The following is a 25,987-nucleotide window of genomic DNA, read 5'->3' as shown; positions in this document are numbered from 1 at the left end:
CTGTTCCATTGTCGATACAGAGAAGTTTCCATTAAGGATGTAGCTGCCAGTCTCTCTCATTATAGCCAGATAGTTCCCGTCATGTTTGATTCCTCTGTGGCTCCGCTGTTTGATGTCAATATTGGTTGCACCAGCAGGAATAGTGACAATGTCGCTGTATCCATAGCTGAAAGAAAATCGGAACATCACTCAAATAGTCCATTCATTTTGCAATGCAGTCTGCTGAAAATAGGCCCTTTTCCTAGAACCTCTAGCTCCGGAAACTATGGTTTCCGGTACAAGTGTGTGGTTTGTGTTTCCACCACATTTCACAGTTCAGAGTAGTTTATACATATCAGGCTGATGACGTATGGAGGAGTCGTTTACTATATTTCTACACTGATACCATGTAAATAAACTGACTATATTAGCTCACAGTTTTATTACTAAAAAGTTAGTAAATTAAATACAAAGCAATAATCTACAAAACGATATGATTTAAAAAATAAAGTGTACCAAATTGTTCATAAAAAGTCAGGCTTTTGTCCGCAATGTCCAACAGTCAAAAAGTTGTCCTCTATGTAAATCATGAATTCATGAGATTCCTTGTGGTCCAGTTCAGCTGTAGATAACCCATCCATCCATCCATTTTCTACCGCTTATTCCCTTTGGGGTCGCGGGGGGCGCTGGAGCCTATCTCAGCTACAATCTGTAGATAACATCCATCCATTTTCTACCGCTTGTGCCTTTTGAGGTCACGGGGGGTGCTGGAGCCTATCTCAGCTGCACATGGGCGGAAGCCGCGGTACACCCTGGTCAAGTCGCTACCTTATCGCAGGGCCATCACAGATAGACAGAAAACATTCACACTCACATTCACACACTAGGGTCAATTTAGTGTTGCCAATCAACCTATCCCCAGGTGCATGTTTTTGGAGGTGGGAGGAAGCTGGAGTACCCGGAGGGAACCCACGCAGTAACAGGGAGAACATGCAAACTCCACACAGAAAGATCCCGAGCCCAGGATTGAACCCAGGACCTTCGTATTGTGAGGCACACGTACTAACCCCTGTACCACCGAGGTGCCGCTGTAAATAACAATATATGAATAATAAATACCGGTGTTTACCTAACGCCGACAACACGAAGACATTGGCTTTAGCGTTAGCTTGTTAGCATTAGCATTCTGTTCCCTCGGGTTGAGGCTAATAACTACACAAATGGAGTGTCACTGACTACTTTCACAACATGTAATAAAGTAAATAGTTAACAATGAATGCCATTTACCTTCATTCCACCCGTGTACTGCCTCCTTGTTTCCACATTCATCCAACAAAGTCAGAGTAGTAAGCAGAATAATTTCGCCACACCTAGTGTGTGTGTGACAATCATTGGTACTTTAACTTTAACTATAGCAGCTGAGGTCATTGCTTAATACTTCCTTTGTAAATACGTTTAAAAGAGTCCGTCAACCTCTCGTAGCTTTGCGTATCGAATTTAATTTTGTAAAAATAATAAAACAACATTAAACCGCATAGATAGAGTTTAAAGACAACGACTGAGTAAAAACACTGGAAGATAAATCCGCTGATCAGCGTTCTTCAGCACACAGATGCCCCACAAAAAATTCCTGCAAGTCAAATGCTCCTTTCGTTCTTCTTTCTCTCCGTTGTCAAGTTTGTTGTAATAGAAATACACAAGAAATAAGAAATAAACACGTCGTCCTTGCATAACTTTACTAAAAAGTTTTAGGAACGGCCTCAACGAGCTTCGAAAAGTCCCATCTAGCTAGGAGGAACTCCGAAAAGGTTCTTGAAGAACTAAATCCTACTTGGGTAGTTTTTGGTGGAAACACAGGGGGAACTTTGTCCTTAAAAAGTTCCTGCGGTGGAAAAGGGCCTGATGATAGAGCGCGCCACTCTACATAGCAACTGACGCTGTGGTCAAAGTTGGAATTGTCACAAAACACATTTAAAAAATATATAACACTTTACTGCCAATTGGGGCCATAGGAATACACTTCCTACTGTAGTGCTGTTGGATAAATAGTCCATTGTAACTTACATTGTCTTGTTGTAGGACCCAGTGATCTTTCTACACGTAAGGCCATTTCCTCCACATATTCCACACTTGTCCACTCTCTTATTGGATCCGATGACTTGGTCACAGCCTGCCTTCACACACTGTCCTTGGACGCACACCGATGTGGTGTCAGGACCACAGGGTGTTCCATCAATTACCTACAGAGATATATCAGTCCTATTATTATAGTTCACGTGAGAAGGACTTCACATTTTCAGTATAAACACATATAACAGGGTTCAGATGTTTTCGCACTTAGAGCCACATTCAGAAATATTAAAAGACACGGAGAGAACACTTTGATACATTTTCTACATAAAAGATGCCAAAGGTTTTTAATATGTGCTAAATTATCTGAATGACACATCCACATATTACCTTTGCATGACAGTTGACAAAGTTAATTGATAACTATACAGAGGAATTAGGGATCCTCCGATCGATCGGACACAAATCAATATCAGGCGATTTCCTTAAAAAAAATATTTGATTGGCAAAAAATAGATTCACATTCAAATCCCAATTCTGATTTATTCCAATTCTAAATTGATTTTTAGTGTTCAAGAATCTATAAAAAAAAGTTTTGTTTCGTTTTGCTTTTAAAGAATTCATTTTTAGAAAGACATTTTTGAAGTTACTCGCTGCGCGTATACGTTATATGTCGGCAGTCAAGAGGAGCTTTTGTAACCTATTATGAAAATATTATATTATAAATCTTATACCAAATGAAATACTGCGAGAATCGGTGTTAATTGAGAATTGTGTTGAATCGAGAATTGATTCTAAATGGAGATGTCACCCCAAGAATCGGAATTAAATTGTAAGATGTTGTTAGATTCCCATCCCTACTGGCCAATGTTGGTAATGCCTTTCAATAATGATTCTTTTTTTATTATTAGCAGCTAACTGTGCATGTCCATAGTCATACACAGTGCGGAGTCACACCCCTAATTCAATAACTATCACCTCCATTGCGGCATGTAAACAACATTTCTTACTGTATCATTATCACCGGAGTACTGAAGGACGAGGCTAAATAGGTTACACGCCGAAGCAGACAAGAAGGCATGCTAACGGCTAAACAAGTGACTAAGATAGCTTAAAAGAACATAAGAAATAAATGCTTGGTAAACTTGTAGTGTAGTGGTAGTAGATGCACCACATTACAGCGGAAAGCTATCAGCTATTAAGAGATCATTAAAATTAATACCAATGGCAGTTTCATTATCTGATCGATACTAAACTGATCCGATCGATATTTTTATTTTCACAAAATTTGTTTTATTCCCTTTTTCTCAATGTTTAGAAACGCAAGTCCTTGGACACAGGAGGACTTTAAAGGCCGAAAAAAAAGATAAATGTGCAGTAGATCATTGTTTTTGCTTTTGTTTAGTTATTGTGTACTATTGACTTTATTTTGTGTGAAAAATTGTATGTAATAAAAATACTATTAAACAATATTTAAAAAAATAAATTACACTGTCATCCTGTTTTTTTCTTTCGGATTATAATTGTGATTAAAACTTACAGTTTATACATGTGATCCGTATGGGTTGCTCTGGCTGATAGGTGTCGGAATTGACATAACCACATGATGTTACTTAAAGGTACTGTCTGCAACTACCTCACAGTAAAATTTTTCAAAGCAAAAGATACAACAAGAGCACCACCGGCTAGCTTATATTATTACTATTAGTGATTTCACAGAACACATTTGTTTCACAATTGTCTATATTTTTCACAATGAAAAAGTTTATGTAATATATTTTTTAGTTGTTCCAAAGACATGCACCTGGGGATAGGTTGATTGGCAACACTAAATTGGCCCTAGTGTGTGAATGTGAGTGTGAATGTTGTCTGTCTATCTGTGTTGGCCCTGCGATGAGGTGGCGACTTGTCCAGGGTGTACGCCGCCTTCCGCCCGATTGTAGCTGAGATAGGCTCCAGCGCCCCCCGCGATCCCAAAAGGGAATAAGCGGTAGAAAATGGATGGATGGAGATGTCCGATTATATCGGCCGATAAATGCTTTAAAATGTAATATCGGAAATTTCAACCTCCCGATATTCCCGGGAGACTCCCGAATTTCAGTGCCCCTCCCGAAAATCTCCCGGGGCAACCATTCTCCCGATTTCCACCCGGACAACATTACATTCAATGACAGCTAATGCTCGCTATCCAAATTGCTAATATTAACTAACAACATCTAAAGCTAATGTTTACATACGTAAGTAATTACGTCTGAGAAGCCGTGAGAGGGTGGATATACTTGGTAAAATACATTGGAAAGTTGCCGCCCTCTAAGCATCTGTGTAAATGTTGCAAACAGTCCCTTTAATGTAACATGTTAATCCATCCATCCATCCATTTTCAACCGCTTGTCCCTTTCAGGGTCACGGGGGTGCCTATCTCAGCTGCATTTGGGCGGAAGGCAGGGTGCACCCTAGACAAGTCGCCACCTCATTGCAGGGCCAAAACATGTTAATCTGTCTGATAAAAATATATCATAACTACAACCACATAAGTGGTTATTGACGTAACCAAAACTAGCCATTGCTTGCACAATTACGTGGGACTTTGGCCAGAGAAATAAGGAGAATGGGCAATAAAGGATTTTTGAACCAACGACACTTTATTGACATTGTTTTCCTTCATCTGTGCAAATATAAATGGCTGCATTCTATTAGTTGTGGAAATGCGGATAAAGGAATGGCTGAACAGTCAACCACACAAAAAGAAAGAATCTTTGGTCCTGAGCTTTGAAGGTAATTGGCAGTGACTTTCCTGTTGCCTCTCCCACCTATCTTCGTTTGTTTTAAATAATTTTGACATAACCACAAATCTGCTTTTGCAAGTGATAATGATTAAATTATTACTATGACACATAAACATAACACAATTTTATAGAAATTACCCGATAGGATCTCCAATTAGGTCTTATGAATGTTAATGGTTTTGTTTAGGGATGGGTACCGTTCACATCTGAACCGATATGGTACCGATTCTTGTTACCTGGGAATCAATATAGGTACTCAAGGTTACCGATTTTTTATTACATTTGTGAGTGTGTTAACAAATATTAATTGTTTTTGATAATAAAATACATTTTTCATTGCAACATTTAAACATTTCTGAGTCTCAATTACAGTTACAAGTCCAAGACATTAGATGGCAGTAGTGTATAGTTTATGGTGCTTCGGCTAGTCAGTTCAGTCTTTGCTGTCTTTGGTTGCGCCCTAAAATTGCTAATACTGTAAATTGCATCTTATTTGTAGTTTTCATTAACAAATTTGGGGGTGTTAAAATTGCAATGTAAAATCGCTAATGCTAGCATGTCCATAGCAAAGCCAATTTATGTTGGCATCAAGATAGCAAATTTTCAGAAAAGTGGAGCCTTATTTCACTTACATTGGAGCGTTTTGTGAGTTATAATGTCTTTATTGACATATAAAACTGCAACATTATCTATAGGTAGTTTGGCTGAGTCCGATCTAAGTGCTGCTGGAGAGATCGCCAATAGCTGAGTCGCCAACCGGTTAGCGTAACATAGCACCGTTGGATTTTACGTTAATCGGTGTCCTTTAGGACCCCCCGGGATTAGATCGGTGCCAAAAAAGTACCGATTTCGGTACCCATCCTTAGTTATTGTAATTTCAAACATGCATACAATTACAATGTGGTCCATCACATACACCGTATTTGCAGTTTCACATTTCAACATGTCCGAAGAGGACTTTGAACAAGCAGAACCAACTTAAGAGTCAACTTAAGCGGAAATTTTTTAGTAATAAGACGAGGGCTTAGAATTGTTGTCAACACAAATGACATAGACCTTAACAAGTTGCCCTTGATAATGAATACATGTTAATTTTAGAATAAGTAGAGGACCCATGAAAAAACAAGTTGCAGGCAGAATATGGCCCCTAGGACACCTACGCTTTATTGCTTTGCAACTGAGTTGCATAAAATACAATGTTTGTTATTGGATTATTCCAAAAAAGGTTCAGCTCAGTCCCCCTCATCTGTGTAAATTATATAAATACTTAATTCAAAAGTAAAACACTATTTCATGACTCAAATTCTAATCCTTATTTTTGCTTCTAATGCGTTTAGATAGGCTGTGAAGCTGATTGATTGATTGATTGAAACTTTTATTAGTAGATTTCACAGTGCAATACATATTCCGTACAATTGAACACTAAATGGTAACACCCGAATAAGTTTTTCAACTTGTTTAAGTTGATAAATTGATTCATGATACAGATATATACTATTTTCATAATACAGTCATCACACAAGATAATCATCACAGTATATAAATTGAGTGCATATGTACCTTGGGTTCGAACACCTTAAATTCACTACTGCCCTTGGCCCGGCAGAATAGTTTGCATCTGTCCCTGGGAGACACTCCAGCGTACTTTGGTATCCAATGTTTCATGTTCCCGTTGTAGTCCAGGTAGTTTGGGCTGTTGTACTTCTCACACTGCTCTTCTCGAAAACTCTTTTCTATTAGGAGAAATAAGAATAAATCTTTTTTGAGTGTGATACACAGGATGTTTTGCTTTGTATTCACTTCACTAAACCCAATCCAATTTGGTCAGTACATCCATCCATCCATCCATTTTCTACCACTTATCCCTTTCGAGGGGTGCTGGAGCCTATCTCAGCTACATGTGTATGCTGAACCAGTGCTTCTTAACCATAGGGCCTCGGCCCATTGTCGGGTCGCGAGAGCTTCCTAGAGGGCCGCCAAAAAATATCCGTTTCTCAGCTGTGGTCTGTATGGGCCGCAGCAGTACTCAGTTGTAATACACTTTTCCACTACTTGTGGCAGTAATGACAATCTCAAACAAACAGAATAAGTCTGGAGCTAAAGTCAAAGAGCAGTTTCTTAAGCGAAAAAATCATGACTAAATTGGTGAAGCTGTATTTTCATTTGCACTTTAATTTGTTTTTATTTTTAGAATGTATTTATTTTAGAACTTCGTAATTGCATGTAGATGTCCCTCATTTTAAAGTATATTTGATTAGTACTTATTTTAGTAATCAGCCTGACCTAAGCCTTGATGAAAATATGCTTTTATATCACTTGACAAGGTTTATCCTGTTAAACTGTAAGTAGGTTAGATATAATTATTGAATATGATAAAAATTAGGAGTAAGATTAATAATTCAGTGTTAATATTTGAGAGGGCCCTTCTGCACTGGAAAAGTTGGGCCCCGAAGTTAAAAAGGTTAAGAACCCCTATCTAAACAAAATACCTACATCTTAGCTTTGTGCTATTAGGGAGAAAGCAAATTAGTGTAATATTTAATAATGTATCTAATGAATAATAATTTTTATTTTCAGAATGAACTGCGGGCAGAAAATGGTACGTTGGACATCACTGCTCTAAATCAACCGCCTCATCTCTTTACCACCTATAGTTATGTCGTCATTCTACCAAAGTATTCAGTATTTGGAAAGTATTCACAGCACTTCACTTTTTCCACAATTTGTTATATTACAGCCTTGTTCCAAAATGAAATACATTTTTGTTCTCAAGATTGTATAGGCAATACCCATGACAATGTGAAATGTTTTTTTTTTATTTGGCAAATTTATTACAATTAAAAAAATCACATGCGCATTAGTTTTTCCAGCTTCTGCTCCATACTTTGGCAGCAATTACAGCCCCAAGTATTTTTTAATACAATGCCACAACCTTGGGACACCTATCTTTGGGCAGTTTGCTCAAGCTCCATCAGGTTGGATGAGAAGCGTTAGTGTTGTAGTTGAAGGAAAAAGTGAACGTTGTGATGCATTTGTGATATTATTGCATCCCCCTATGCTTAAAATGAGTTAAATACGTAAATATTACACGACAATATGAATGTGCCTGTTACTACATTACACGTATATAAAACTTAAATGAAAGTGTATGACCTTTTTTTAAGCACTTTATAGGCAGAATAGAGCAACTGCTATAAGCTACATTGTAAGAGGACTTTTGCTCTAATTTATTTACTAGTTTGAGTGCATTAAAAAGTTTAAAACATATGTGTTCTTATCTTACATAAGGATAGTGAATAACGGGTAAAAAAAAAATGCAGTTCTTCTTTAACTGTGATAAGCGAGGGACGACTGTATGGTCAAGTTTGGGCCTTATTTATTTATACGGTTGTTGCATGTCAATTGTCAAGTACCCTTAGAATTGAGATTTTTGACTGTTGACCATTGTGTGAAAGCCTCATTATCGAACATTACCAACCCTGGATCTGACATGGCACATAAAAAAACCCAGATCTGCCTAAAATCTTTTAATTCACACTTAACATCCTTATTTAGGACTACCAGAGCAATTGTCCCCATAACAATTTTCAAAAGCTCCTTATTTTTGATAATTGTTTTTGGTGCTAAAAAAGAAAGGTTTAAAGTCATCCAATACCTTCAATCACTGTCCCTGAAAACCTCAAATAAAGCCAGAAATATTGGGGTTATTTTAGATTCTGATTTACATTTCGACAGTCACATCAAATCAGTAACAAAATCGGCCTACTATCACCTCAAAAATGTAACAAGACTTAGAGGGCTCATGTCAGCTCAAGACTTAGAAAAACTTGTACATGACTTTATTACCAGTAGGCTAGACTATTGTAATGGTCTCCTTGCAGGTCTTCCCAAAAAAACTGTCAGGCAGCTACAGGTTGTTCTGAACGCTGCTGCTAGAGTTCTAACAAAGACCAAAAAATGTGAGCACAATACACCAATTCTTAAATCCTTACATTGGCTCCCTGTACATCAGATAATTGATTTCAAAATCCTCCTGCTCACATATAAATAACTACATGGTCTAGGGCCGAAGTATATCACCGATATGCTCCCACTATATAAGCCCTCTAGATCACTAAGATCTTCTGAGACCAATCTGTTAGCGGTTCCCAGAGTAAACTCAAATCAAGGGAGAGCATCATTCAGTCACTATGCAACAAATAGCTGGAATAAACTTCCTGAAGATGTCAAACTTTCCCCAATTCTGACTACTTTTAAAACGAGACTGAAAACTTTTATTTTCACCTTAGCTTTCAGCTAAATCTTTTAATCTTTTAACTTTTGACGTCCGCACTGTTTTTATTTTTTATTGTCTGCATTTTAATTTTGCTTTTATTTTCTTTCATTTCACTTTGTCGTACCACAGGTTGTGCTGTGAAGCACTTTGAGTCTGCCTTGTGTATGAAAAGTGCTATACAAATAAAGTTGCCTTGCCTGGCCTTGCCTTCATTGGTGCCAAATAAAAATGACACATTATATATAAAAAATAATTAAATGTGTTTCTCACCATTGTTACCACAGGGCTCTGTATTGCAGGACTGGTACTGAACCCTTAGTCCCTCACAGTATTTGCCCCCATTCTGAGGCTCAGGACTTGTGCACTCCCTGTTGGAAAACTCCACTCCACCTCCACATGTCCTGGAACATTGCTGCCACGGCCCCCATGTGCTCCAGCCACCATCCACAACCACCTGTGGTAAAGAAAAAAGTAGAAAAACAGGCAGTAGTTAGAGAGCTTGGTTGACACAGGAAGTCTTAACTGTGCAGACCAGACCGCAGTCTGGAGCTTCTGGGTCTGAGGCTGCTGTGGGTTGGCATGCCGTGACGTCAGGCTAATTTTGTGTTGAAGTTCGGCACGCGTCAACTGTCTGTCTGAACCCACATTTTTGCTACATGTGTCACTCACTACTTGTGGAGCCTGCCGTGCTTCTACTTTATGTGGCAATATGTTAAGTGTGTGGGCATTTTCCAGAGGTTTACTGACTTTGGGCCAACTCAATTCACAGCTGCCACTTTGTCTGGGTGCAATAACAGATGTCTGATGATAACACACGCAGAAGCTATTCAGGCAACCTAACTACAGTTATAATGAAAAACAACTCATGGAAAATTAATTGTAAATATGTATAACACACACATCATTTTGGTTGAACGCTGCTTAGTGCTGCAACATCAGAGCCATAAGGTAGAGGTGTCCAAAGTGCAGCCATTTTTTGCCCACATCTACAAATGAATACAATAAATCATCATCACAAAAATATATTAGAGATTTCACTTATTTTACTTTGTCGCTTATATCACAAAGTTAAAATGTGGGTAGGTCATTCAGATAGCTTAGCATTTTTTGGATTGGATTGCCAAATTGCCAAAAAAAGGCATAGACTGTTTCTTTAACAAAACTTAAGGATGTCCATACTGCACATATGGGAGCAAGTCTTCCAAAGCATTTTCAACCCTAAGATGCCATCACAAATGTCATTTACAGTTATGTGAAAGAAATAATCAGTGGAGGGTCCCATTTTCCTGAATGACAGGGCGCTTCTTGAGAAATTTTACCGCAAAAGTATTCAAAGCCGCTTCCTGCTTTGTCACTGATAAGAATATAATGGAAAATGTTGTGGTGCAGTAAAATAGTGCTTGTCTTGCGAAACAATAGGCCATGGGTTCAAATCACATTTGAAATTGTTGTTGCAGGGTGGATAAATTTACGTTTAAATTATATATATTTTTAAATGTTGCGGTAATAATTATTGAACAGTTTATTTCTAATAAATTTGTTTTAGTGCAAAACAGGCATCAAATTAGATTCCAATTTAATTGAAAAAGTAGAAAAATAGTTTTACATCAATAAAAATGTGTGTAATGGGGAGAGAGCCTCTAAATCAAACAATGCCTGTAGGGCCACAATTTACCCTGAGGTGGCCTTGCAAAGTAGAATTAAACCGGTTCAGGCCCAAATTCTAATCAGTTGTTTCTTATCCTATTTTGGACATTTCCTGAAAGTTTCATGAAAATCTATCGGTTCATCTATTATACAATCTAAATTACTCATGTGTTAAGGCAGGGGTTCTCAAACTTGTTTCACCAAGTACCACCTCAGAAAACACAACCACAATAAGGACCAATTTTAAAATACAGTAGAGTAGTAGGCCTAAGTATTCATTAAAACATAGCAGAGGTTTTATTTAACAAGTATATTCAGCATTTTTGACCATTGTAGCATTGCACATAGTTTGAACAGTAACACTGTGTTTAAATATAGGAAAATAAAACACTGTACTTTAATCAAGTGATTCTTTGGCAAACCATAGTTTAAAATTCACTGTCTTAGAGTATATAAAGTGTTTTGAGATATAGGAAGAGTGTATAAGTGTGTGTAAAAGTGCTGTGGAGGGTTTATAACGACTCTAAACACATAATATTAATGATATCAAGATCATAAAATAAATAGCTTCCCTACTTTGCGGAAACACACCTACCACGGGGCGTTCTTGAACTTTGCGACAATCAAGGGAATACTGTGTATTTAGTTATTCTTACCAGTGGCTCGTGCACCCCATGAGTTGGACTGCAAACTCCATGCAGGCATGTCTTGTTGAGACTACACGGGGTTCCATCAGCCCAGGGCAGGCTGCCATTCTTTGTGGAGCACTGTGATGTTCCATCCTCCTGACACCAAAGCTGGCTGCAGATATCATTGTCTGTTGTGTTGGGACAATGGAAGAATTCCTCTCCAAAAATCTGCTGGCACTGATGGTTTAGGCTGTATTTGGTGCCTGGCAGCTCCTTTGGTAATGGCAAACTACTCCCTGGAACATCCAGCAGACAGTCCCCTGTGGTTACAAGTCAAACACAGTACTGAGTCACCATTTTTTTGTATTTTAACAACAGACAATAAAATAAATATCAAACCAAATGTGTATCCAACTTATTGAACATTCTTTTTAAATGGCATGTATGTAACTATAATCTGAATGTGACTTTATTCATTGCTGTAATGGCATTCAACAAGCATTTTTTGTCAAGTCACGTTCTCAGTTTGGAATAAACATGTTTTGCCACCAAAGCAGTCTTTGGAGACATATTCCGATTGATAAAGAACATAGTTTGCCGACACCAGCTGTTTCTTTTGGCTTTACAAAGAGCAAACAGGAATATGTTTGTAGTATGATTCAGAGAAAAAAGGTTTGGCAATGTGTCTTTCGATGATACAAATACAGCCAATAACGTGAGAAAAATAATAGAGGGTTCAGAAGATAAACTATTCCTGTGGTTTATAATTCATAGGTGTGACATGTTAAAGCAGGAAAGACACCCCTGAGGCGGAATATCGGTATACATTGTTCATCTCTGAATCAGACTTAATTACTGGGTATCTGAACTTGTCAGACGTCCACAATAATGAATAGTCTTATTTTGACACTACTGATTTATACTTTGTTTTCATCCACCTTCATATCTCTTACCATGACCACTGTCGAAGAAGTCTGTAATGTAGCGAGCACTACAAGGAGACCAGGGCATGTTCTTGTTGAGGCTAAGGAACAAAGGAGCCATCAAGTAATGCCCTCCAAGATCCCCAAACAGCCTCTCGCAGGTTTTGGAATCATCGTGCGGCATGCTTAGCACATGACCTACAGTAGACAAAAGGGGGGAATATATGAAAAACTGCAAAAAAACTAAACATATAAATCCCACATTCGTAACAAAACTAACCAAGCTCATGTGCAGCAGTGAAGGCAGCTTGCAGACCGTTGTCCTCTATAACGGAGCAGCTTCTCTTAGGATCACACATCGTCCCGACATCGGCTACACCCAGAGTGTCACAACTTTTTTGTCCACAGATGTCCTGCCACGTAGAGAAAACACATCACAGTACTGAATTGGCAACAATCACGCATTGTTTTTGTTATTTCAAAAATGCTTAGCAAACATACACAGAAGACAAATACTCACATATTGACACAGATCAACATGTCCGAAAAGGAGTAGGAAGAAGCAGATCATATTTTATCCTATACCCTTCTACCACGTCTCAGCAATTACTGATCATTTGTTCACTTGCTCTGTTTAAGTCGACTCTCCTCATATTGGCTGATTCACATAAACATAAGCGGTTGTTGATGTAACTAAAAACAGCTTCATGCATATTTTCGTGTAACTTACACCAGAAAAATAAGAATGATGGTAGATGAAGTTTGAACCTACGGCGGTTGTGACATTGTTTTCCTCTTCCTTTGGTTCTAACTGGAAGTTTCGATTGTAAGTGGCAGTAACTTTTTCCCCTTCTACCCTTAATCGTTTGTTCTTACTGATTTTGACATAACCACATATCTGCTTTGGTAATAAAAAGTGATAGTGATAGTAACAGAGTTAACAAAACCATAACACTGACATAAACAAACCCATTTTCCATTTAAAAGATACCAAAAATTGGTTATATATGTCTCTTTTGTAATGAGAAGAACACCACACACACAAGAAGACCAGGACTTGATGAGTTTTTGACTTAAGTCTGGTTGTGCATAAAAAACATCTCTGAGTGGATAGGCGCGCAAATGTGAATCGGTTCGAAAAACAGGTACGAATAGGTAAGAAAATTTGTTTTTTGCATATTAGGTCCCTGTTAAGGTCAGCAAACACACATAATATGTCTACAAAATATATGTTATTTAATATATGCAACCGTTTTGAGTTTCATAACAAGCCTACTATAGTATGAAATCTTCTCTAGTGACTTTGGATTACATAGTCTACACATTTACGCTGAATCTGACTCGGCACTCCAGCTGGACCATGGCTTGTTGTGTCATTTTATGGCTGATTTGTGACCGCACTTAAGTTAGCTTATCCATGGGGAGCCTTACGGCTACTACATTTCAAAACATATCTTTGTGTGAGAAAAAAAAGAAAAAGAAAAACACAAACATTTGCATTAATGAAGCCTTTTCTGAATTATCGAATACCTTCATGTACCTCTCATAACATTGATCATCATGTGGTTATGATTTATATGAGCATGTTATTCAATGTCTCATCAAACTGCACCAAGACGAAATGGCTGTAAACTGTTTACAATAGTTGTTTTTACTGTCTAGTGTTTAATTTTGGTTTGTCTGCTATTGACAATTTTCAGATTTTTGCTTTGAATTTTTTCATTTCTTGAAACCACATAAGTTATCATTATCCCTGCCAAGCGTGAAGGTATTGTTGTATCCCAGATTGTTTGTGGGATTGTGCAAAAATCAAAAACAGAACATAGGAAAAAATGTCATGAGTGAGCCAACGGAAAACTCTTTACCCCGCCTTTTGCACAGGGTCAGCTGGGATAGGCTCTAGCTTCCTGGTGACACTCATGATGACAAGCGGTATACAGTAGATCAGTGGTTCTCAATTTTGTTTTACCAAGTACCACCTCAGAAAACACTTGCTTCTCCAAGTACCACAATAATGACCATGATTAAAATACAGTACCGTAGTGGGCCTTAGTATTAATTAAAAACAAGACAAAGGTTTTAGTTTGATTTCCCAATCAAAACATGTGTTTAAGATCTTTAGATTAAGAACTGCTAGTCCAGTTACTTTTACAGTCTTAAAAATGGTAATTCAAATGCCTACTGTATACTCATGGAACCTAAATGGTCTTGAAAAATGTATCCAAATATGCAATCCCACCGTGCATATTCATGACCAAATGTCTACTGCAGGTCTAAGCAACAGAACAGCCCCACAACATGGTATGGCTCTATATGAAGTGATAATGGTGTTCCCTTCGGATCATATCTTTGACCACCACAATTTATTAGTAGAGTATTAGTAAAATGTTGGTTCTACATATTACCCTAACATTTTAAAACTACATAACCCTAGAACTAGGGGGTTGCTAGGTCGTCTATGTTTTGCTTTGGTAATTGATAGATAGAAGATAAATAAACACATGTCCACGTGACTGGAAAAACGTCAGTTAAAAGCAAACGTAACAGATTTTAGGATAACAGAAAACTATTCAATCAACCAACCTACATTGGTGCAACTATCCAAATCAGTGAAGGAGTTCGAGACCAGCTTGAAAGCTTGAAAGCTAACACATAAACTTTACAAGTAACAGAACAAGTATGAATCCGCTACAGCTAATTTGGCCAGTAGCATTTACAGGTTCACATTTATTTCCCCTTTAATTCGCTATTTTTATTATGTTTTTTCAAGCAAAATGGTGCAAGGTTGATGAGATAAATGCATAATGATGATGGTGTTCATTTTACACAATTATAATGTAATGGTGCTAAAAGAAAAAGCATTTCATTGGACATGCTTAACAATCTATTGAATATTATTATATTTGTTGTGTTCATCATTTAATTTATGTTCAGTGCAAGACAATGCTGATAACTTATTCCACTTCTGATATTTGAGCCTCAAATATTATTGGCCAATACTGATATAAATCCAATATAATATCAGCATGACTTGTACATAATGTGGAATGTTAGAAAAGGCTTAATCAAGTGAAATTACTCAGAGAACGTTGGTATGATTTAACTTATGGTGTCTTTATGTTGAAGGGGATTGAAAATTGTTTACTGCCTTGGAGACTTATTTGTAAGTAATATGCAACTACAATTACTTGATACTTTTTTATATTGACAAATGTTGGGTTTTGGCTGCAATATTGTTCAATTAAAGACATTTTTACGTATGTCTAGTTTGTGTGCTTAACTGTTGTGTACCTGCAGTCTCCCACTGGCTTAAATCCTACGATGTTAAACTTTTGTAATTTACTTTTCTAAAATACAAGAAAATACAAACCTTGTGTTTGTATTTTGTATTGGATGACATTTAGATGTTAGAGGGGAACTGCACGATTTTGTCTATCGTTCACAATCATCATGACAGACAAGACGACAGATGTATCGTAAAAAAAAAAAAAGGATTTTAACTTAAATAAAAGTCTGCTTACAATGGTGCTAATAGGAGGTCTTCTATTCCGCCCATAAAACCAAATAAATTACCATCCAAAAACTGCCTAGATTTAGATTTCACGACTTGAATATTAACTAAGTATTAGTGATATTGTTATTAAAAGCGCTAACGTAGTGAACTATTTACTTATAGCAGCGCCGTGATCGCTAGATTGTGTGGCTATGTTGACATTAGCAGCTGGTAAGCTACTCTCTCGCGTCAGAGCTCGTGGAAGTTTATTCTAGATCATAAACAACTCCTCTCACCTTGATAGTAGAAAGATGAGTGCGTAATCCGAAAAGTTGGTACACTTTGAAAGCCAATTTAGACTCGGAATGATGACCCCCCTTTTCTTTGTAAGCATTATGAATCATTCTTCATCTAAACGGGAATGTAACATGATTCTATTAGTCGGCATTCTAATAAATGGGTTGTACTTGTATAGCGCTTTTCTACCTTCAAGGTACTCAAAGCGCTTTGACACTACTTCCACATTTACCCATTCACACACACATTCACACACTGATGGAGGGAGCTGCCATGCAAGGCGCTAACCAGCACCCATCAGGAGCAAGGGTGAAGTGTCTTGCTCAGGACACAACGGACATGACGAGGTTGGTACTAGGTGGGGATTGAACCAGGGACCCTCGGGTCGCGCACGGCCTTTCTTCCACTGCGCCACGCCGCAGACATTGTACAGTAAGTAATATTCTATTATGTTTGTTGGCTCTCATGAAGTCTGCAGTGAGTAGTAATCAGTGATGTTAAAAACAAAACGAATAATGTGATGCGTTTTTTAAATTAATGCGCAGCGTATGCTTAAAATTATCAAAATACGTTAATATTGCATGTTATTATGAAAGTGCCTGTTAATACATGACATATATACTTACAGCATGTATATAAAACCTGAATGGAGGTGTTTGGATGTTTTTAAGGGCTTTATAGGCAGAATAGAGCGACTCTCATAGGTAAGCGGAATATGTTCTTGTCTTACATAAGGATTGTGACTAATAGGCAAAACTCCAAAGAAAGTGCAGTTCCTCTTTAACTACCTTTCAAGCTCTGAAGAAATAAACGCGCTATGAGACTGCTTGTATCGAAGAGCTTGTATTGGAGATTTTAGATGGAAGCCGATATAATTTGATACTTATCTATTTTTCGCTGATATTCGGACGATATAAAATGTCAATATCGGATCGAGACACTCTTGAGTTTCTGGTGTCATACCGCAATTATTTGACTGGACTTTAAGTACTTGTACATTTTCTACAGTATTTTCCACTTACCTCTCTAGTGAAAAGCATAGCGGTGTCAAAGTGCTCCGGGTGTCTCTGACTTGATGGGTTGAAGAGCTGCTGCCAAGAGCAAAAGTTCCTCAGGGCAACTCCTCCATTGCTGGAGACATCTGGACCGACTTCCTCATCCTCTATGACTAACAACTTTACTACCACCAAATTCACTGAATTCTTGATGCTGGGGTGCTTGTACAGCTGAGCAGCCATTGACATTAAAGTCAAAATGTAGTGCTGAAGACAGGAAGAAAACATAGAAGGTACTTAGAAATATTGAAAATGTGAATGACAAAGGAATGTTGTTTATTACAAATTATGGAGAGATTTCTTTTTGCGGGTATAAGTGAATGTTTCACCAAATAATGGCTTGCATTTGGCTAATACAGTAGTACTAAAAATTTTGTAAAGCAGAACAATTTCAGTTGGACATTGCCATTTCTTTGCTTTAACTGTGCATTGTCAAGCAGAACAAAAAATGAAGAAAAGCTGGAGGAATTGAGACTTTGGGGCTAAACTGATGCTTTCAAAAGACATGCAACGCTAAAGACTCTATGTAAGAAGTTTTACAATCATGTGACCATTCAAATTGCTTAGATCAAGGGTGTCTAAACTTTTTCCACTCAGAGCAGCATACAAATAAATTGAAGAATGTGGAGGGCTACTTTTGTAATAATTACCTTTTTGCTAATTGAACACACAAAATCAATCTAAAGTAGTTCAAAGCATCCTAAAAAGTTAAATGCAGTGCAAGTTTTCGTCCACCTTTTTATTCCGATATGTCGACAAATGTGGCTACATTTTAGAGACCAGTGGATATTTGTACCACTAATTCAACAGTCTAAAGTTACTATACACAAATTGTGCAAAAACTGAATTGAGCATGATGAATGTCATCATTATTTGTGCTAGCTGTATTTTCATTCCAGGGTTGCTACATTTGTGTGCTGTCACTTAGACTGTGCTGTTGCCATCTGGAGGGAATGAGGGGAGCAGATGCCATGAAGTCTGAAAGTGATGTGGAATATTTTAGACTATTTTGCTAAGTGAATAATTAAGATTGATCCTCTCACTGGACTTGAACGTGGAAAAACTTGCATCCAAATAGTCTTATGTCCACTGGCCATGACTTTCATTCAAAGCAGCAACAGGCATGCTCATCCCTCAAAACCAGTAAAACACAGGAACTGAATGCACTTTGAATGCATTGGCTATAGCTTTTCCAATGATCCTTGTGTGGAAACATTACTGATGTTGTGACATCTGGTGTTCAAACCAAAGCCAGGTTTATTTGTCTGACCTTTGTCTATTTTACCGTGAGGTCTGTGAAACCTGTTTGACAGCAGAGAACACAGTTAAATGACAGGCCAGTAGTTTGGTCAGCACAAGACAAATGCATTATGCTAAAAATAAAAACAATAATATGTGTGGCATTTCAAGATTTTAACGCACTAAAACCAGACCCCTTTTTGCTTAAAGTAAAATAATGGGGGATTTATATATCACAGACCAAGTGGAACACACAAAATACATTTATAAAGTTAATTTTTTTCAACAATGCTAATTAATATAAAAAATGTGTGCTAGAATATATGCGTTAATGGTGACGTTTATGTGTTACGTTGTTCATGGAAACACATTTTTATGTAAGTATGGATGCATGTTCCTCAGGAACCAATTTTAGGTCCCATTCTTTTTCATCGTTACTGTATATGCTACCTCTTGGGGACGTCATTAGAAGACACAGCATCAGTTTCCACAGTTACGCTGATGATACACACTTGTACATTGCCGTGTCTCCTAATGACACAGAACCAATATATACCCTTTTTAACTGCATTTTAGACATCAAGTCATGGACGGCAGTGGATTTTCTACAACTCAACCCTGACAAAACAGAGGTTTTAGTTATAGGTCGCAAAAAAAAAACATAGGGCGAATCGGTTACCAAAATTACAAGATTTTAAACAGTCAAATCTATAAAAAAAAAAACCTGGGCTTGATTTTTGACTCCAATCTGACTCTTATCCCACATATTAACAATATTACAAAAATTGTTTTTCATCATCTTAAGAACATAGCAACACGAAGGTAATAATGTATGCTTTTATTTGTTTACTTTATTTATGTGTGTGCATGTGTGTTTGTTGTCTTTTCTCCTTTATTCTTTTTTGTGCAAAGAATAAAGGAGTATGAAAAATGCTATACATAGAAGTTTGATTTAATATGCGTGACATTGTTCATAGTAAAATGTGTTGCATTGTTCATGGCAACATGTGTCTGTTGCATTGTTCAAGATAATACATATGTACCATTGTTAATGGTAACACATAAGTGTTACATTGATCATGATAACACATATGTTACATTGTAAGTGGTAACATATATTGTAAGTGTTAAGTGTTACATTGTTCATTGTAACATATGAAGAGTTCAGACACAAAAACAGATACCTCCATTTTCCTTGTGATGAGTAAATCAATGTTTTTGGTGGAGTTTTCCCTAAAACCACCCTTCTGCTGATGGGGGTAGCAATTGAATTGTTTCTTGCAACCAAAATGAAAGTCTCAATTTAAAAAATGCGCATTTGTTACAAAAATTTAATTTGGATCATTTTGTACAAATTTTGCAAAAAAACCCAGATAACTCCAAACAGTGTTTCTTTGCAAAAAAAAAGACTAATCTACTTAGGTCTTAAAAATACTGAAAACTGGGTTTTTTTTCAGAGCAATGCATATTCCATCACTGCAATGAATACATTTGAATTTTGTGAGTGATCCCTGGACATGGGGTCCAGGGTTTACATTGATCACTGCATCACACGACAACAACAGCAGAGTCAAGACACGATTCAGTTCGTCATTCGAGAGAGTGGTTGCTACACACATATCCCGTACACTATGTGCACAGGCAATAGAGGGGATTTTTATGATCGCACTGTCGACCTTTCATGCTCACTGACCACTTGGATTTATCAGGACAGCGTCTCTTTTTGCACCCAATACGGTAGAGCACCACACAATCACTGATTTCAACAAAGTTACTCATAATGGAGGCTTTAATTTAGTTACAATCATGGCCAAACAGACACGATTTAAATGATATGAACCAAAATTTTAATTTAAACCAAAACAAACCAAACCAAACAATGCTTGATGATTTCATCAAATTTCAATGCACTGATTGGTCCTGATGGATTTGTCTGCTTGTGCCACAAATACAGCTGGGCGCGTGTCGGTTTCTGAAGTATGACAGAGTATTCAACAGTGAAATGCAAAAGATAAGTCGCCTTTGGGGAAAATTGGATTTCAACTCCTGGTAGAGAATGGTGTATGTAAACTATTTAGTGGTAATCCCAGCTCAAAATCGGTGGAATTGCTTTCATCGGTTTCTGCGTCTGAACTCCTAATATAAGTTACATTGTTCATTGTAACATTTCTGTGTTACATTGTTTATGGTAACATACAGGTGAAGCTCGAAAAAATGGAATGTCGTGCAAAAGTTCATTCATGTCAGCTTCAAATGTGAAATTGATATGTGATATAAACTAATTACATGCAAAGTGAGATATGTTAAGCCTTTATTTGTTATAAGTTTGATGATCATGCCTGAAAGATTTTGACAACGTCGAATGTTCTGAGATTTTCTATTTGAGGTTTTCAAGAGCTGTAAGCCATAATCATTAAAACATATATCAAAAGAGGGCTTGATATATCTTCAGATGCATGTTATGAACCTATGTCATATATTAGTTTCACCTTGTAAATGTAATTTCTGGAATAAACAAACCTTTCGATAATATTAAATTTTTTCAGTTCCACCTGTATGTGTTAAATTATTCATTGTAAATGTAATCCTTATTTAAACATATCTCAACTTGACATGTTTTTTACTTATCACAAACTGTGCTACAACTTGAACGAAAGAACATAATAATTATAAAAAAATATTTCAACTTGCTGAATGGCCTTTTTGCAATTGCGCTATTGTGACAAATACATCACAATTGGGGGTTAAATCACCACAATGATTCCCAAACGCGGCCACCGCTGCTGCTCACTGCTCCCCTCACCTCCCAGGGGGTGATCAAGGGTGATGGGTCAAATGCAGAGAATAATTTCGCAACACCTAGTGTGTGTGTGACTATCAGTGGTACTTTAACTTTAACATCAGGCTTGCCATAGCATTTTTAAGGCTAAAATATTTTTTTCTAGCTTGTTTTAGTGCAATAAACCACGCTTTTGGAATTGAGCAAACTTACCTGGTAAATAGAGGAAGCCATATCTTGGAATATCACATGACTGTCACATGACCACCACTCCAAATTGTTTCTATTGAACTTGTCCCAATAGCTTACACAGTTTTTTTTTACTTTATCACTGCTGTTCCTACCGGTATTTATTTATTTATGTTTTTATTTTAATTTTAAACATGTTTTATATTGTTTGTCTTGTATTTTAACTGCACCTTAACAGAGTAGCCACCGTTATTTTCGTCATGTTTGATTACAACAAAGCGCTCCATTCTATTCTATTCTATATAATAATAAAATGCATAAGCAGTTGTGTAATAATATCATGAAGCAATTATAAATTTGTATTCATACATAGTCTCTATTTCTATATATACGGTATATATTAACTGTGGTGTGGTTTAGTGAATTTCGAGTATGCTTGAGAAAAGATACATTGAAGAACATCACGTGCTTACACTAAATGAACATGTCTGAATGGAGTAGAAAGAAGCAGATCTTTATTTCCAATAGCCCTTCCCCTTATCTCAGCAATTATTGTAGGGCGCAGCTATCGATTATTATAGTAATCGAGTAATCTATAGATTAGTTTGTTTGATTAAAGGGGCTGTTTGCAACATTTACAGATGCCTAGAGGGCACTAACTTTCCAATATATTTTCAGCGTTATATCCCGCCTTCTTACATCTTCTAGGACATAATGATGTGCACGTGCCTTCACTTTGGTTGTTGTTAGCTATTGATAGCAATTTGGATAGTTTGTGTTAGCTGTCAATGAATGTATATTCTATCACAAAGACAACATGACTGCAAATTGTTTATTGTTTCTCTTGGACTGTTTATGTATGTGTGCCCGTACTCCCTGTTAACAAGGCGGGGTGAGTGACAGCCGTAAACAGCAATTATTTTTTCCGCGTCAGAAAAATGTTTTATTACATCAACTTAGTAATTGTGAAATATATAGACAGTTTTAAAACAAATGTGTTCTGGCAAACCTGGTAACATAAGCTAGCCAATGGTGTTCTGGTTATATTTTTTGCTACTAAAAATGTACATGTGAGCAAATTGCAAACTTTTTCAGTAACTGCAGACTTGTAATTTTACTGTTAATTCCTATTAAGTTACAACTAAATACTGTAACTTTAGAAAAGTAATTATATATTTCATTACAATAAAATGACAGCTGCTGTAACTTCCCAAATCTATTTTCATAGTTAATTACTTTCTCTGTTCAACAACATACCGCTATTGATTGTACAAGAGTGTGTAAAGCAGTCTACGGAAACCCTTTGAAGACAAATCAGTTTGATTTTACACTAATTTGTTGTGATATTATAGAGGACTATGATTACAGTGTGTTACAGTAAAATAACAGTTAATTGCTGTGCAACATAAGCATATTTTAATTTTACAGTCATTTGTTGTAAGGTTACGGAAAATGTTGTTTACAGTATCATACTGGGGAAAAATACATTTAAATGCTTAAATACTGTACTTATCAATTGTTCACTGGTTACCTTTTTAGTAAATTAAAAAAAGGGATAAAAAGTGCATCAGTAAAGTAGATTAGCAATTAAGGTCAAATATGCTGATAAATTGTAGTTATTATTATTATCGTGGTTATTTGGCATTTTTTACATACCAAAAACAAACCAAAACAAAAAACGGTACAAACCTTGATTAACCGAAAATGCACGGTGAGTTGTTTGTCTCTACCAGTGATTCTCTAGTGGTACGCAGGCTCTATCGAGTGGTACTCCAAATAATTAATTAATTAAAGTACAGTGTTTTAATTTTTCATAATCTATTTTATTTTCCTATATTCAAACACAGTGTTACAGGTCAAACTGCAATGTTACAGTGGCCAACACTATAAAATATACTTGTTAATTAAAACCTCTACCTTGTTTTTAATGAATACTTAGGCCTACTATGCAACTGTATTTTAATGTTGGTCATTATGGTGTTACTTGGAGAGCCAAGTGTTTTCTGAAGTGGTGAAAAAAGTTTGAGAACCACCGGTCTATACTGTGTGGTGAGAGTATTTTGACAAGCTCATAAATGAATAATAATGAAAACTATGAAACCACTTGTTCCAGGATCTATTTCGGACATTCTTTGAAAATGTTATCGAAATCCGTCCATTTCCAGCAGGCACAAGACATTGATACAACATTGATTATACATACATGTCCTTTAAAACTCACTTCGTAACAATGTTGCAAAATAGTTGTATTTGTACACTGAGACAACATTGACGTCTAACGTTGAATCCACGTTGTTGGTTGGGAAATTACCAAAATTCAATGGTCGAATCAAAGTCACAACCTGACATTAAATAAAAGTCGTCAAAGAGCATGTTGTTTCATCGTTACGTTTGAGTAGCTCAACGTCAGGACCTAATTCAAAAAGTTCTCAATGTTGTTTCAGTATCTTTTGCGTGTCTTCTGTATTGGTACTTTGTGAAACAAGTTTGAGAACCACTGGTTTATACTGTTTGACAGAATAAATGTCAACAATAAATATTTTGACAAACTCATATACTAATAATAAAACAAAAATACAAAAGCACTTATTCCAGGACCTATTTCAGATGTTTTCTGAAAAGTGTATCTAAATCTGTCCAGCACTTATGCTGCTGACCCTGCAGACACAAGACATTAAAACAACAGTGTGAACTTGTTGAGTTAAGCAACTTAACGTTGGAACAACACACTTTTTTTGACAATGTTTAATCAATGTCAGGTTTTGACGTTGAGCTGCCCATTGAATATTGGTAATTTCCCGACCAATATTCTGCAACACAAATATAACATTAAAACAACATGCTTTTTGATAACATTTATTGAATGTCAGAGTTTAATGTCGATTTGACCATTGGAATTTGGTCATTTCCAAACCAACAACATGCATCCAACGTTAGACATCAACATTGTTTCAATTTACAGATACAACTATTTTGCAATGTTGTTTCGAAGTCAGTTTTAAGGACGTGTATGTATAATCAATGTTGTATCAATGTATTGTGCCCGCTGGAAATAGACGGATTTCCATAAAATTTACAAAAAATATCCGAAATAGATCCTGGAACAAGTGGTTTTGTAGTATTCATTATTATTCATATATGAGCTTGTCAAAAATACTTGTTGTTGACATTCATTCTGTCACCACACAGTCTCAAACTTTTTTCCACCAAGTACCACTTCAGAAAACACTTGGCTTGGTAAAATAATGTTTTAATGAAGCAACACTTTTTTCCTACCAGAACATTCAGTATTAAAAAAAAACCCCAATACAAACAAGATAACAAAAATAGCAAAAAAAAGTAAACTTGGAGGATAAAAGTGTATTTTAAGACATTTAACGTGCTTTCAAGGGTTACAATAAAACAGATTTGATGATTCTATGAAACCAAACATGGTTTCTCACATGGAATGCACATTAAATATGCGAGTTATGACTCATAGGAAGCATCTCCCATGCATGCTGCCAAATCGTGACCAAGTCATAAGAAATGTCTTTCAGCATTTTTCACATTTCTCCAGCCTGACTTCCTAACGACTTTTATTTAACACCCTGAATACCAAAATCACCCTTTTTTTTAACCATCTCGATCTTCCCATTAAATAAGTTATTTTTGATAGGATGAAGTAGTAAACGTTAACCAAAAAGTGCAAAGAGTAGAGAGTGTCTGACCTTGATTTCGTCCCCGTAGAATTGCGTCATGCTGGAATCCGCCACGGCCAAAGTTTCTATGAACCGCGGCGCGGACACGAAGCGTCTGCGCCGATATTTCCTCCGTGCGTCGCTGCTGCTGCGATGCGTGGAACTAAAACCCAACTTGCGGTCCTCTTGTCCGCCCGCGTGGTCGAAGAGTAAAGGACGACTTTGGGACAATGTCCTCCTCTTGATGACGTGCAGCTGTTCGGCAGTGGACTGAGCCCCTACGCCGCCTGGAAACTTGGGTTCGATGATGTACTCGTTCCCTTCAGTCACGAAGGAGCCGTAGACCCCGGAGCACAGACTCAGAGCCGCAACCGAGTCTCGATCTTCATCTACGCTCCCCGAATAAAAACAACTTCTCAGCTGTCCTTCGCTTTCCTCCGTCTGGTTGATTAAATAGCGAATATCTTTGCCCGGCAATTGCGCACCTGAGCGTAAGGCGCCCAAATCTTTGGCTTGTAGGCGTTTAATTGTGAAGTAAGGCGCCATGAAACTGGTGTCGGGGATGAGATTCAGCGTCAAGTCTTTGCCGAAGGCGTTGAGGACGACTCTCGCCTGGTCCTCGCTCCGTTTCCAGAAGCGACCGCTGCGTCTTCCGAGTATCCGAACAGGCACGACATCCTCGGATTCCGACCAGGCGGCGAGCGCCGGGTGGAAGCCGCACAGGAGCAGCAAACAAAGACCAGAACGCATCTTCTCCATTCAAAATGTTCTTTGGTCTCTTTTTAGTAGTCAAAGAAACGTCCAGCGGAAACGTTCTCACATAGTTTTTAGTTAAAGTGTTGTGTTTAATGTGATGTGTTTGTGTGTGCGCATGCGTGTGTCTGAGAGAGAGAGAGAAAGAGCGCGTGAGTGAGTGCGCGTGCGCGCGCGTGTGTTTGTCGGCCC

At 37.2% G+C, this 25,987-nt stretch overlaps 1 protein-coding gene across 2 annotated transcripts in view; it reads right to left on the bottom strand.

Moving 5' to 3' along the window:
• Positions 1-25,987, bottom strand: part of LOC133572880 (A disintegrin and metalloproteinase with thrombospondin motifs 8-like) — a 27,025-nt gene extending 1,038 nt beyond the window's left edge. For both annotated transcript variants that reach the window (XM_061925945.1, XM_061925946.1), the window contains exons 1-9: positions 25,073-25,987; positions 17,123-17,362; positions 12,591-12,723; positions 12,341-12,508; positions 11,415-11,707; positions 9,382-9,565; positions 6,396-6,568; positions 2,044-2,219; positions 1-166 (exon numbers count right to left, since the gene is read on the bottom strand). The exon at positions 1-166 is cut by the window's left edge. In XM_061925945.1, coding sequence (XP_061781929.1) covers positions 1-166; positions 2,044-2,219; positions 6,396-6,568; positions 9,382-9,565; positions 11,415-11,707; positions 12,341-12,508; positions 12,591-12,723; positions 17,123-17,362; positions 25,073-25,801 — 2,262 coding nt within the window. In that variant the 5' untranslated portion in view covers positions 25,802-25,987. The remainder of the gene's footprint in view (positions 167-2,043; positions 2,220-6,395; positions 6,569-9,381; positions 9,566-11,414; positions 11,708-12,340; positions 12,509-12,590; positions 12,724-17,122; positions 17,363-25,072) is intronic.

This window comes from Nerophis lumbriciformis, linkage group LG30, assembly GCF_033978685.3.
Source record: "Nerophis lumbriciformis linkage group LG30, RoL_Nlum_v2.1, whole genome shotgun sequence".
Lineage (NCBI taxonomy): Eukaryota > Metazoa > Chordata > Actinopteri > Syngnathiformes > Syngnathidae > Nerophis > Nerophis lumbriciformis.
The sequence above is the reverse complement of the archived record's forward strand: the minus strand, read 5'-3'. Positions and strand labels throughout refer to the sequence as shown.